The 13,256-nt window shown below is 48.6% G+C and overlaps 5 protein-coding genes across 5 annotated transcripts; 2 read left to right on the forward strand and 3 right to left on the reverse strand.

The window, feature by feature from the left end:
- Positions 1 to 416: 416 nt before the first annotated feature.
- On the forward strand, positions 417 to 1,247 carry AO090005000148 (SDR family NAD(P)-dependent oxidoreductase; the record flags this gene model as incomplete). Its single annotated transcript, XM_001817208.1, has 2 exons — positions 417 to 925; positions 992 to 1,247. The coding sequence occupies 2 exons, from the start codon at positions 417 to 419 to the stop codon at positions 1,245 to 1,247; spliced, it is 765 nt and encodes a 254-aa protein (XP_001817260.1).
- An 836-nt stretch (positions 1,248 to 2,083) lies between these two features.
- On the reverse strand, positions 2,084 to 4,442 carry AO090005000147 (putative salicylate hydroxylase; the record flags this gene model as incomplete). Its single annotated transcript, XM_023234247.1, has 5 exons — positions 2,084 to 3,021; positions 3,085 to 3,928; positions 3,981 to 4,055; positions 4,118 to 4,243; positions 4,311 to 4,442. 5 exons carry the CDS (start codon positions 4,440 to 4,442, stop codon positions 2,084 to 2,086), a joined length of 2,115 nt encoding a protein of 704 aa, XP_023088829.1.
- Positions 4,443 to 4,898: 456 nt separating this feature from the next.
- AO090005000146 (histidinol dehydrogenase family protein) lies at positions 4,899 to 6,426 on the reverse strand (the record flags this gene model as incomplete). Its single annotated transcript, XM_001817206.3, has 4 exons — positions 4,899 to 5,180; positions 5,245 to 5,944; positions 6,007 to 6,053; positions 6,109 to 6,426. The coding sequence occupies 4 exons, from the start codon at positions 6,424 to 6,426 to the stop codon at positions 4,899 to 4,901; spliced, it is 1,347 nt and encodes a 448-aa protein (XP_001817258.1).
- Positions 6,427 to 7,744: 1,318 nt separating this feature from the next.
- AO090005000145 (SDR family NAD(P)-dependent oxidoreductase) lies at positions 7,745 to 8,694 on the forward strand (the record flags this gene model as incomplete). Its single annotated transcript, XM_023234248.1, has 3 exons — positions 7,745 to 8,236; positions 8,297 to 8,404; positions 8,629 to 8,694. The coding sequence occupies 3 exons, from the start codon at positions 7,745 to 7,747 to the stop codon at positions 8,692 to 8,694; spliced, it is 666 nt and encodes a 221-aa protein (XP_023088828.1).
- A 121-nt stretch (positions 8,695 to 8,815) lies between these two features.
- AO090005000144 (C6 transcription factor RegA) lies at positions 8,816 to 11,557 on the reverse strand (the record flags this gene model as incomplete). The annotated part of the gene is made up of 3 exons (XM_023234249.1): positions 8,816 to 11,249; positions 11,292 to 11,335; positions 11,393 to 11,557. 3 exons carry the CDS (start codon positions 11,555 to 11,557, stop codon positions 8,816 to 8,818), a joined length of 2,643 nt encoding a protein of 880 aa, XP_023088827.1.
- Between the last annotated feature and the right edge of the window lie 1,699 nt (positions 11,558 to 13,256).

Raw genomic sequence — 13,256 nt, forward strand, 5'->3', positions numbered from 1 at the left:
CAACAAATCTTAAGAATGGAGTACTGTAACCGACAAACAAGCGTTCTACCTCAGGCCTCTCAGCTGCAGTTAGAGTCTCCACTCAATATCGCCACTAGACATGCCAAAAGAGGCACGTACAAAGTCAATTCTCTCTCTGAAGAGTGGCTGGCTCTAGACCACCCCGGGATGTGGGGGAACAAGCTTTCCCCGCATTTACTCCGCAGTCTTGGTACTTCCTCCATCGCCCGATACGTACTCAGACGCGCGTCTTCACACGGATGTTCGGGCCCTCACCGGGCCACTCCATAAGATGGACTTTATCTATCGTCTTAGAATCAAGGATACTAAAAGCAAGGTAATCAAATATGATATCATCAGCCTCCAGTCGTACAGGCTTAATCGCAAACCATCTAGCACCTCATTCCCACCACACAATGGACGGGAAAAGCCTCGCCGACAAAGTGGCAATCGTCAGTGGTTCCTCATCAGGAATTGGCGCTGCTATTATACGAGAGCTCTCATCCCGCGGCGCCAATACAGTGGTGAACTACCCATTCGCGCACTTGAAGAATGAAGCAGACAGCTTAGTGGCATCTCTTCCCTCGCTATCTATTGCCGTTGAAGCGGATATGTCATTAGCGACATCCCCACAGAAACTAGTAGATGCTGCGGTTTCAAAATGGGGTCGAATTGATATTGTGGTTAATTGTGTCGCGCTAGCCGTGAATAAGCCATTTGAATCACAGACCCTAGAAGACTGGGACTTGTTGGTCAATACAAACGGACGGAGTACTTTCCTCTTGACTCAGGCAAGCCTGCCTCATTTGACGAAAGGGCGTGGGAGGATTGTGAATATCGTCAGTATTTCTGGTCGTGGGCCTCCGCCAAACCAGACCATTTATGCGGGAACGAAAGGGATGGTGGACTCTTTTACAAAATGCTGGTAGGTGTAGCTATGCCCTTTGCCCTTGTCCCATGTTCGTGATATAGACTAAGTGACGGAATATAGGGCCAAGGAGCTGCCACCTAAATACGGCTGCACAGTTAATGCTGTTAGTCCCGGTCCTACAAAGACAGAAGGCTTTTCGGCTGCCGGTGAGGAACAGATGAAGATTCTGCAGCCAATTATTGACCAAACCCCGGTTGGACCGAGGATGGCGGAGCCAGAGGAGATTGCTTTTGCGGTTGCATTTCTATGCGAGGAGCGTGCCAGATGGATCAATGGAGCTCATATCGTTGCATCTGGTGGACTTTTTATTGATTAAACATGCATACATTCTGTTTTCCTGTCAGGGAAATCAGCGGTAACCTGGTGATTGGAATGGCTTTAATGACTTGAAAGAATGCTAGACATGTTAATAGTTGTGTCCCTGCTCAGAAACTATGCTGAAATCACTATATCATGATTAAGACCGAAGCACTACTCCAAATACACGAGGAATATCTCAAATTTCCATATTATATCCTCGTTAAGTAGAGTCTCCCAGATAGAGATAATCGACATCGACTTCCCTATATTCTTCAAGAACAAAAGAGGGGGAAAAATGAAATAGGGAGTGGATGGGGCTGTTTCGGATACATGGCTGCAAGTTACCTTATCATGGTATTGTTTCATAGCAAGTCTTTAACTGTACATAATCATCAAAAGAGCAGAACAAAGGAACAGAAGTAATAGGAAGAAAAAGGGGAAAAAGAGACTGAAAAAATTGAAGAGAAGGAGAAAATCAATAAAAAGAATGTGAGGCTAGAAAGAAACTCTGACAAAAGAGAAATAGTCACCGCAGGACTCACCTGCAATCTTCAGAAGAGAAGTCTAACGCGATAGCATTTCGCTAGGCAAAAGTTTGTTCAGATATAGAGTAAGTATATGATTCTAAGTAGTACAGAGAAATATAACATAATGGGAATAGACCCTATGCTACTTGATTTACTATGCTCGATATGGATGTATATTTTAGGCACAGCACAGTAACCAAGATACGATGACCACTGCAGACTTTATGATATGCTAAAATTCCAACCTGGTACACATAAATGTAAGAAATACAACTCAACAGTTTAAAATCCCCGATCAGCAACGGGGAAAACACAATGGCATGATTTATTCGATTGGCCTGGCCCCCGAGACATCAGGAACACCCTCACCCTCAACAAGCTTAGCTCCTACAACCTCGTAGACAGGCACTTCCGCAAGGCGGGAAATGATATGATGCAAAGTGGGCAGCTGCTCCCAGTCCAGAGCATCAATCTGGAAACTCGCCTTCTTAGTCGTGTACACCCTCTTCGGCGAGGGTTTCGGTGTTGCTTCTGAGAACGGATCCCAGACGGCATGCTCCTCCGCAGGCACATTCTTATTCGCGCGGCCACTCTTCGGGATGTATTTATATGCCAGCATACCAGCATCAGCTTCTCCGCTAAGTCCTCCAGATTCAGATGACGGGTCAACCTCGACCAGGTCCTCAAGAAGGAAGTTACCCCAGAGCGCACCTTGCCAGCCAGTTCGGATGCGATAAGATGTCGCTCGGCGATAGACGTCAATAGATGTGTACAGTTTGGGCATACCGAGCTCTTCTCGACCAGAGACGATTGGATCCGTCAACGATTCAAACAGGATGGGGAGGTACGTGCCCTTCACGCTAGAGCCGTCTTTCTTAACGTATTCAACACCGTGGATATAGAGGCCGATATGACTGTATCCTGAACCGCCCAGCCATTCCATCTTGTTCAGCGTGGTCTTCGCAAAGGACGCGTAGGCGACGGTGCCAGGCGAAGTAAAGCGCCAGCCACGCCGACCGGGTGGGAACAGATTCTGGAGAACTGTTCGGGATGTCTTGAATTTGATTGATGCAGTGGTGAAGGTGGATTTTGTTCCGTCTCTGGGGACTCCGAGGTGTGTTTGGCGAGGACCTGGCATGGGCCCGAAGGCAATGGGCATCCGCCAGTAGGGGTTAGGAATGCGCTTCCAGGTCCATTCACGGAGCTTTTGTGTAGAGTTATCCCATTCGTCATGGCCACAGTTGAAGTTGACGAACCCGTACACTATTGATACAATATGGTCAGTAGTGTTTTTTTAAGTTGAACAGAGAAGGGTTTGCTACTCACTATCAAGCTCTTTACCGTCGGTCCGATCTTCACCAAGTATCCGAGAATATTCTTGAACCTGGCTTGCGCGCTCGTACCGGATTTCATGGTAGAGCTGCAGCCTCTCTGGAATCTCCTCCACAGGGGTTCCCTGTGGAAGAATCACGGCAAGCGAGGCTGCGTCTTCAATTGCAATTCCTGCTCCTTGTCCCTGATGCGGAAGGAAAGGATGCGCGGCATCACCAAGAAGAGCCAACCGCCCAAAATGCCAAGTTGGAATCGACTCCATGTCTAGGAGTTTCCATACCTTCACGCTCTCAGGATCGGCTTTAGCCAAGAGCTTGAGAATTGTTGGATCAAACGATGAGAAGATTTGAAGCATTTTATCGAGGTTTCCACTTTGATCCCACCCGTCGGCTGCCTGATCGGCCGACTCAGCCTCCGGGTGAATTACCACGAAGTTCAGGACGGAGTTGTTGGAGGTTGGGTACATCACAATGCGACGATCTGTTCCATACCACATACACAGCTCCCCGGGGTGCTTGACCAAAGGCGCAGTGACGGGGTCGTCAAGGGCGGCTTGCTTAGACACTAGGAAGCGGAATGCACTCTTGCCGCTGCAAAATGGTTTGATATCACCTCCGGGGACCGCTCTTCTTGTTATCGAATGGACTCCATCGGCACCAAGGATAACATCGCCTTCATAATGCGCACCATTTTCCAAAGTGATGTGCGCGGCTTCAGCATCTACGCTTACCACTCGACTTGATGTCCGTAAAGGAATGGCTGGTCTTCCATCCTCGGCATTAGTTGCCACGCTCTTCAATTTGTTGTATAGGTCAATGCGATGGGCAAGTAACCATTTCTGTACAGATAGTTAGAAAGTGAACAAAGACAGTGTCTGTGGGGAGTCGAACATGCTGCCATAATTTGTGACCTTCTGAGAGCTCCATGGACCGCTCTACTTTGCCACTTGCAGTGTATTCCGTCAACTAGATCAGCTCGTTAGAATCATGTTCAAAGAATAACATGCGTAGTATGAATGATCACACACTCTCTCGAAGGTATTCGCACCGAATTCCTCTGCACATATCCCAAGACGTCGGAGGATTCCATTTGCGTTCGGAGCAAGATGGAGCGCAGCTCCAGTCTCCGTTGCCAGCCGCGATTGTTCAAATATCTGAAACATATATTAGCCTACACCATTCATACTTCGACAGTGGCGAAATTATCACACTCACATGTACATCGTGACCTTGCTTACGGAGCGCAATTGCGGCCGTTAATCCGCCAATACCGGCTCCAACGACCAACACTTTGAGGGGGCAACTCTCGCTCCTCGAGTTGGGAGTAACGGATGTTCCATTAAGCTGGGTCATGTTGTCGACACAGAATCCACTGGCACGTGGTTGTTGTTTGAACAATGTATAAGAAGCGTTTGCATGTCTCATGCTATTTATTATATGCCAGGAGTACATAATATGGCTATTGAACTGAACATCGGGAATTGGGGTTGATCTCGGGCCCACCTTACCCGGGGGTGGGGGACACATACAGTGTATCCACTCCCTATGTATGTCCGAGGCTACGTTCATGCAGCTCGGGAAATTGGGTGTGCCGCGGTTTATGACAGGAATATCATCATTGACAAGTAATATACTGGTGCTGACTGACGAAGTGGTGCGCTTAGCTACATCGTGTAGAAGTCATCCAACTACAGCTGAACAAAACATGTTTTTTATATCTACTCTGAACAAGAATTTATGCTAGGACAGTAGGACTTATGAATTTCGAATGTATTGGTCTATCTAATGAGATAAAGTAGCTAGTAGCTGTCACAGATTTCCTCTATATGCCTTGGGATTCTCATCATGATACAGCTTGATCCAATCATACTGATCATCCAGATACTTCTGTGCGCGTAAATCCCCAGACCGAGCATGGCCTTCGAAGTTCTCTGCTCTAGCTGCTCGTCCACAGAGCCTTCCCAGTTCACCACTAGCCTTGCTACTCTCCACCTCCTGATATGTCACTGTTCTGAGATACTTTCCAACCCAGAGACCACCGGTATATCTAGCTGCTTTCTTAGTAGGGAGCACGTGGTTGGTTCCAATCACCTAAGTAAAAGATATCAGTCTCAGGCTCTGGAGGTAATCAGGGGTTATGAAAATACAATAATACCTTATCCCCGTAAGAAACACACGTCTTCTCACCCAAGAAGAGCGCTCCATATGCTGTCATATTGTCCAATGCATCCCGAGGCCGTTTCGTAAAGATCTGAACATGTTCACTGGCGTATTCATCTGCCAATTTCCAAGCTTCATCAATTGTGTCAACAACAATCACCTCGCCGAATCGCTCCCACGAAACACTTGCCACGTCCCCAGTTGAAAGATGTTTGAGCAGTTCATTGATGATCTCGATGGCTTTCCGGCCTACTCTTTCCGACGTAGTGATTACCACAGCGGGAGAGTCAGGGCCGTGTTCAGCCTGGGAGAGGATGTCAGTAGCGACGGTGAAAGGATCCGCCGTATCGTCTGTCACAATCAAGATTTCTGTCGGTCCGGCGAAGAGGTCAATCCCGACCTCGCCAAAGAGCTGTCTCTTTCCCTCGGCGACGAAAGCATTTCCGGGTCCCGCGATGAAATCCACCTTTTTCATTGTCCCGGTACCAACGGCCATTGCAGCGATCGCTTGAACACCACCAAGGAGATATATCTCGTCGGCTCCAGCAAGGTGCATGGCTGCAATTGTGGCGTGAGGTACCTTGCCAGCGATGGGTGGAGTGCAACCCACAACGTGTGGCACGCCGGCAACTTTGGCAGTTAAGATGGTCATGTGGGCGGAGGCAAGCAGAGGATAGCGTCCACCAGGGATATATCTGTTCATCGAGTTAGACTCTACTCTTATGCAGGATCTGTCTTATCTACACTCTTCACTTACGCGCCGACAGAGTTAATAGGAAGATTCTTCTGGCCCAGAACAACGCCCTGGAGGAATGTTAGCAAAAGTTGAATCTCCAGTGGAAGATTGCTTGGGTCTTACAGGTTGAATCTCATACTCAAAGTCCTTCAGAGACTCGCGCTGAGCTTGTGCAAATGCACGCACATTCTTCTGGACCTCCTTAATGTCGTCGATGGTCTGCTGGGGACAGGCCGCGATCGCGGCATCAATATCCGCCTGGGATAGCTTGAACGAAGCCGGTGACCACTTGTCAAACTTCTCAGAGTACTTGCGTACGGCTGCATCGCCATTCTGTCGGACATCGTCTATCACACCCTTGACGACTGAACTGACATCAATTTGGGGAGTGGTGGAGACGGCCACGTTGTCTGACCTGGATTTCAGATGGCGGGCAGGCATGATGGCAGTAGTGATAAAAACACAAGGGAAAAGGGTAAAATTTCTTTATGTTTGTGTTTTGTTATATTCCGTCTTAGTACAATGTGGATTTTATTTGTTTCTTATGGGCGAGACATAATGTTCGTCTTGCATTAGATACTCCTCCACCGGCTCCACCTCCGAATGGGCAGGTTGACAAGGAGAAGAGAGGCCGGACAGAAGTCCGAAATGACCCGGAATTCAGAGCGATGTCATTAGAATCAATTTCACTCAAGACGCTTTAGCTTAAAAGAAGGTTTTTACTACGTTTGTTAGATCAGATTTGCCGATTTCGGGGCATACCGTGCCGTACCTAGACAGACCCAACCGCAACATACTAACCAGAACGACGTTCATTTACGAGAGTGATGGGACCATTCATAAATAGAAATAAAAAACATTGGCATTGCTTAATTTAATGGATTCTGCTTATTGTACTTGTTTCTAATCCCCAATTCCCCGTCTTCGCTTCCTTCACTTCGAGGGCTTCACGTCATCCATACCGCCGCCATAGTCCTCCTCCAGCGTAGCTCCATTAACGCGCAAAGGCTGCGCCTCCTGAAGAACATATAACATCCGCGCCCAATTGGTTTCACTTGTATTCCTCCATGCGTGGTTTGTCCCGCGCTGAACCGCAATGTCGCCTCGCTTGAGCAATCTCGTCGCTCCCGAGTCCAGCACCAGCTCGACCTCTCCCTCAAGCACTACTCCGTAGTCCAGACTCACTGTCCGATGCATGGGTGAAATGGACCCAGGGTTCATGTCCACAACACGCAAGACCGTGCCTCCGGGAATCGTAACACCCGGGAGATCCTTCAGCAACGACCCATAAACATCGAGATCCTTCGCGTCGCTTAGATTGACGGGGACCTCGTTTGTCCCGTAGGCAAGTGAAAACCGGGCACCGTTGGCGAGCTGCTGCCATTCGAGCGGTTCAGGGATTTTATCTTGGAATCCGGTTGTTCCTTGGTCGTCGTGGTCGGTGATCACGCGCTTGATGGGGCGGAGGCCGTTGTCTTGCATTTTTGGCATATGTTGATTTGTGCGTCAGATGAATATAGGAGTGTAATGGAAGGTGAAGATAGTCAAGTACGGATTGAGTGTTGTACCCGACAAGGAGTCATGGTAAATTCACTCTTAAATCCCCTTGGTCGCTTCGTGAATGAGGGTTCTCCAGGTGGAGCCGATGTTCTGGTCCGCAGGTGGAGGAGGTTCATCCGATCGTTTGAATACTGCACCTATATTTTATAGAATCATCAATGCACCCTGTCTCGTAGATATATATACACCTTACTGAAAAATGTCTCCGAAAGTTGCACTGATAACTGGGGCATCGCGAGGCGTTGGGGCCGCCGTCGCTCGTGCGCTCGCCGCCGACGGTGACACCAGCATAGTGCTAAACTATGGATCCAACCCAGAGCCCGCACAAAGTCTCATCCAGGAATTAAACTCTTTGAGAGATAATAATACTCGCTCGACAGAAAAACCTCGATTCCAGGCTCTAAAAGCAAACATGGCAGATAGAGCTGATATTCGTCGGCTAGTCAGCCAAACGGTTCAGGAAATGGGCCGCTTGGATATAGTGGTCTCGAATGTTGGCTGGACACGAATGACAGATTTTGCGAATCTGGAAGAGGCCGACAATGAGGCTGACTGGGACCGGTGCTTTAACATGAATGTCAAGAGCCATTTTTTCCTGTTCCAGGAATGCAGAAAGTATCTGGAAAAGACGCAGGGGGCGTTTATTGCTACAGCGAGTGTTGCTGGTGTCAAGCCAAGTGGTAGCTCTTTGGTGAGTATCATCGGTGGCGATGATATTGACCAAAACTATTTGCTGATATTGGCGCCATAGCCGTATGCTGTGACGAAAGCTGCCCTTATACATCTCGCCAAAAGCCTGGCAGCCATTGCGGCGCCAAACATTCGAGTGAACACCGTCTCGCCCGGTGTCTTGCTTACGGTATGTCTGTGGTCTTTCGGCTTTATTCACGTTTGTTAATGATAATCATAGGACTGGGGGCGACAGTTTCCAGGAGAAAAATTGGACGCCGTGCGTGAGAAGAATGTCTTGAAGCGATTCGCTACACCGGAGGTAAGAATATAGATACAGAGCACCCTGTACGACCCTGAAGCGCAGCTCACTAACCTGATATGCTTTAAAAGGACGTTGCAGAGCAAGTCAAGTTCCTTGCGAACTCCAAATCCATTACCGGAATGAATGTTGTCATTGATGCTGGGTTCTCATTGTAGATATACTATATAAGCACATGCAATGTAGAGCTTGTTGCTAGAAGGCTTAAGCAAGTCTTCTCTTATCGATCTCTGGTATTTTATCTATACATAAACCATCCGAATGTTCTTACATGGCATGTTACTTGCTAACGTCCCGTAATTTCTCTATGAGATGGACCAAGTTCTCTACCAAAGGCGGCTCCCGCTCACCGTAATGGTTTCTATGCATTATTTGGAGAACTAGCTCCAAAATGGCGCCAGGTTCAGCTAGAGAGGCAGACGCTATATGCGGCTGAGCTCCATGCAAAGCAGGGATGCCACGCTCTAAAGCGATATAGCGATGCACACCTTCAGTATCATCGCCATCAAGCCATACTATGTTCTCCATATTCATACCCATGGAATCTGGCCGGGACACAGCATTATCTTCAGTTGCATGGGAGATTGCCATGCCATAGGCCCAAAGAGTCAAGCTAGCATGGTACAGGGCAACGGCCATAAAGTCCCGCAAACATTGGGAAGGAAGAGCTTTGAGCTCTCGAATGACCTGTCCAGCATGCCAGAGTGCTTGTCGGCATTCTTTACTTTGCGACCAGGAATTAATCGAGGGCGGAAATCCTGAGGTCTTTTTGGGATCCTCCAACGTGGCAAGAATCTGGACATCCTCTAGCGACATGTGCATGTGCATCAAAATAAGGTTCAAATGGAGTTTGCTTTCGTTCTTGTATCCCATATGGAAATACTTTAGCATCTTGACAAGCTCCTGGTAGCGGGATACCATCAGGATCCCATTATCCCAGTACCGAGATTGTGCCGCCAGCAGAATACTAAACTGTCGATATTCCCAGACCATTCCCCACATGGCACAAAGTATAGATAAACATGAAAGAGTGGTGTCTGCCACGGCTTTGCTGCATTCGAGGAGGTCAAGATTTGCAATGCACTCCAGAAGCGTTGGGATCCGTGTCGTGCCCATAGCGAAGCGCCCACAGTACAATTCTTTCCACTTTTGAGCTGAGCTCGGAGTCCAAAGATCGCGAGAACAAGGAATAGAAAGTGAAATTTCACCATAGGATAACAAGGGATTTGTGAACAGAACCATAGACAATTGAGCGTCGTGTCGCAGCAAATTATAAACGAGTCTCTTGAAAGACTCTTGCCGCACCCAGGAACGCCATTTACTATCGAGGTTATCACTTGCATCCTCTGGACTAATGAGGACAGGCGGATATGCTGAATGATGGAATAATCCTCGGCGCCGAAGAATTGTAATTAGAGGCAGGCGAGAGCTTTCACAGATTTCCATTTTTCGATTATTACCGCTCCAGAGGCCGGTTTCTAAGCAAAGCATATATGCCTGCAATAATTCAAGGTTATTGATCATAGTATTATCGCTCTCAAACACCACAGGAAGCTGGTGGCGGACGACCTCCTGCATTGCAAAGCCCAATTTCTGCAGTGAAGGATCTGGCGTTAATACAGCTCCCATAGCTGCCATCGCAAGCAAGAGTTCAGGCCGGGTTTGCTTTGGAGTAAATGTGGCAAGATGGATCCACGATTTGGCGTTCGACCTCGGACTTGTCAGACAATACCGGATCAGGATATCTAGCAGTTCAACAGAGGGAAAGGACAGAGTGGCTTGGGAAATTGGATGTTTCATCTGACTTAGGAAGATACTCAGTATCTTATCGCGCGAGGCAAGGTCTAGGCTCTCTGCATTGCAATAACTGTCCATATCGATGAAGTTCCTTGGTGTCGAGTTCTGATCTGCATGAGTGGGTAGTAATAGATTATTGTGTTCAGCATATCCGTGATCCTGCGGCTCAGGGACAAAGTGCCATCGCAATCGCTGCATAGAGCGATCATTGGGTGTGCTATAGCTTGTACCTGCCGCACAGTCCCCCAGGGCAGAACCGGAAAATGATGGAGGGGTTTCATGCTCGTCAATCTGAAAGGGGATTCGGAAATTGTATGATTCTAAGAAGCTGAGATCAACCATGCTAAGATCGAGGTCTGTTTCTAATCCGAAGGTAATCAGCCCCCTTGGCGTTCTAACGCCACTCAAAGAATCCATAGAGAGACCAGCCGTAAGCATATCAACTGAGTCCGGCGTTATAAGGTCCGGATAGGCTTTTGTTAGCGACGCCGAGACATCGATTTCCGGATCGGTTGGAGCATGGTGAGACGGGACCTGGGACCAAATATCGGCTGCTGGTATTTCTGCTGGAGGACTGGCAGACATTTGATACAGTTGATCGTTTGTGATGTCAGGCTTAGACGTGGGGTTACTCAGAGAGCTTGGGTCACCGCCTGCATTCTGCATCTCAGGGATAGTGGGTGAGGTGCTAAGCTCATCTATTTGCTTCGGGGGCACCTTGCACTGAATATTTCTTCGCTGACATCGTTTACACGGTTTCTCCTCGTCACATCGGAGGTGGTCCTCTGCACATGCAGTGCATGCCTGAGACGCCCGGGCAATCATGGTAGTGTTACAGCCATTCCGACGGCGCTTCTTTGACACAGGCCCATCTCCATCGGTATTGTGGAGGGACGAATGTCTATTGAGAAGATCTCTAAAATGAACTTAGCACTCCATTACTCGTCTTCTCAGTCACTTGGGCAAGTAAATCTCACATCCTCCCAAACCTTTTGCTGCAGACTGGGCATTTGTAAGGCTTCTCTTGTGTGTCTAGCGTCCGAGCGTTAAATCTTCGACTATACGGCAGCCGAGAATAGCGAAGGGTAACTTACGGGACCGAACATGGCGGGACAGATGATCAACTCGGCTGAATGATTGAGAGCATGTTCCGCACTGATACAAGTTACGATTCAAAGGCCGGGTACCCGGGGCGGATCTTGGGGAGGTAAACGGGGAGGCCATGGTCAGGCAATATCCAAGGCTGTATACAGCCCGAGCGTGGAGTGCATTTGGCACCTAGTTAAGGGACACCAACTTGCCAACTTCTGGGGACCCCGCAATTCCCCGGACCTCGGGTACGGAGCCCCAGCTATTCGCTGCACAATAATTTGGCTCGACGCGACTTCTCTTGGCCACCAGCGTTGCGTAATAGCGCTCGGGAAGGTGGAGAGCAACTGGCCCGAAACCTATATGGCAGCCGCCCACTTCGGGCTAACTCTCAGCGACCGCGCACTGTGGGAAAGTAAAAGAGCCATGTCTCCACATGCACGGTCCACAACATCCCCAGAGGCATCATGGACGGACTTCTCTCATCTGGAGGAAGCAAGCCATGATAGACTGGGCGACGGTGCCTCCAGAGGTCGCAGTAGTGTTGATGCACTAGTGTGCTTATCTCTGAAGGCGTTAGAACGGGCTTAGTTATCGCGTCCTTAGTTCTTGGGGGCATGGTTGGCTTGAATTGCCTTTCGTGGTTGCAGATGGTTGCGATAATGTTATTCTGTTGATGATTGGCTCTTTGGACAAGCTTCTAAATAGTACCTGTAGCCGAAGAACATAGCGTAGGCAGTAGTACACTTGATTTACTACCTCTTACCCTGTCCTGCAGCTAGAAGCGGCGCTGATCTAAGCTTATTCAGGGAAGTGTAAATCCTCAGGCACTTTATCGTTGATGCCTAGTGATGCCAATTTTACCCGAATAAGGTTAGGCGGTGCTGTCCAAGCGCGTCGCGTCCGCCTTCAACTTGTGCTGAGTATATGCCACACCAACCAATCAGTCTCAATCAACAATCTAGCTTACCACTATGTAAGGTTGATTATTCAAGGTATCTTTATCCATGGGTAAAAAAAGGAAGAGGCCCGTCAAGGATGGCCAAGCACGGGAGGACCTGCTGCAATTCTCCTTCCAGACCAGCACTGTCCCTGGTGAAGATTCATTGGAACAAACCCATCCAGTGATCTCCATATACTATCGACGGGTTGTGACACTAAGACAGTATCTCCTTGAGCGAATACCTAAATCCTCCAAATCCCGCCGCGGAAGGATTGCGTCGGTGCGTAGCCACGACCCGAGTCGTGCTGGCTGTTCAGGAGACCAGGATGAAGAGCTGTCACAGTTACTGGATACAACTCTAGTAGGCATACTAAAAGAACCAACTGCTGGTTCCGATCAGGAACGACGGCGGGAATTAGCTGAATTCACGGCATCACCGGATAGATCGTTACTCGCCAGTACCGATACTGGACCACCTTGTCCTCAAGCAGAGGTAAGATGCGATATGTTATCTACAGGTTCTTGAACACGCCCTCATAATCCCCATCCGGAATTTTTCCTCTGGTAGTCTGGTGATTTGCATAAATACCTTTAACGACAAATGCCGACTGATATACATGATCGCTGCGGAGGCTTCTGGCTGACTCCATATACAGATTGTGGATTACGTTGTATCGACGCTGTTCAATCGCAACGCATTCTCGTATCAGAGACCGAAACACATTTTAACCCATGGATTTGAACGAGCGAACGGACTGCAAGCTACAACTCGGAATGATACTCTCGCCTGTAGTCTTCGTGGCATAGTAGCACGATTCCCAAACAAGAATGTCCAGTCCCTTAAGCGTGCCCCTTGGACCGATATCCTTGGACTTCTGGGGAGCAGCGGGG

The sequence above is a fragment of the Aspergillus oryzae genome, chromosome 1 (genome assembly GCF_000184455.2).
Source record: "Aspergillus oryzae RIB40 DNA, chromosome 1".
In the NCBI taxonomy this organism is placed as follows: domain Eukaryota; kingdom Fungi; phylum Ascomycota; class Eurotiomycetes; order Eurotiales; family Aspergillaceae; genus Aspergillus; species Aspergillus oryzae.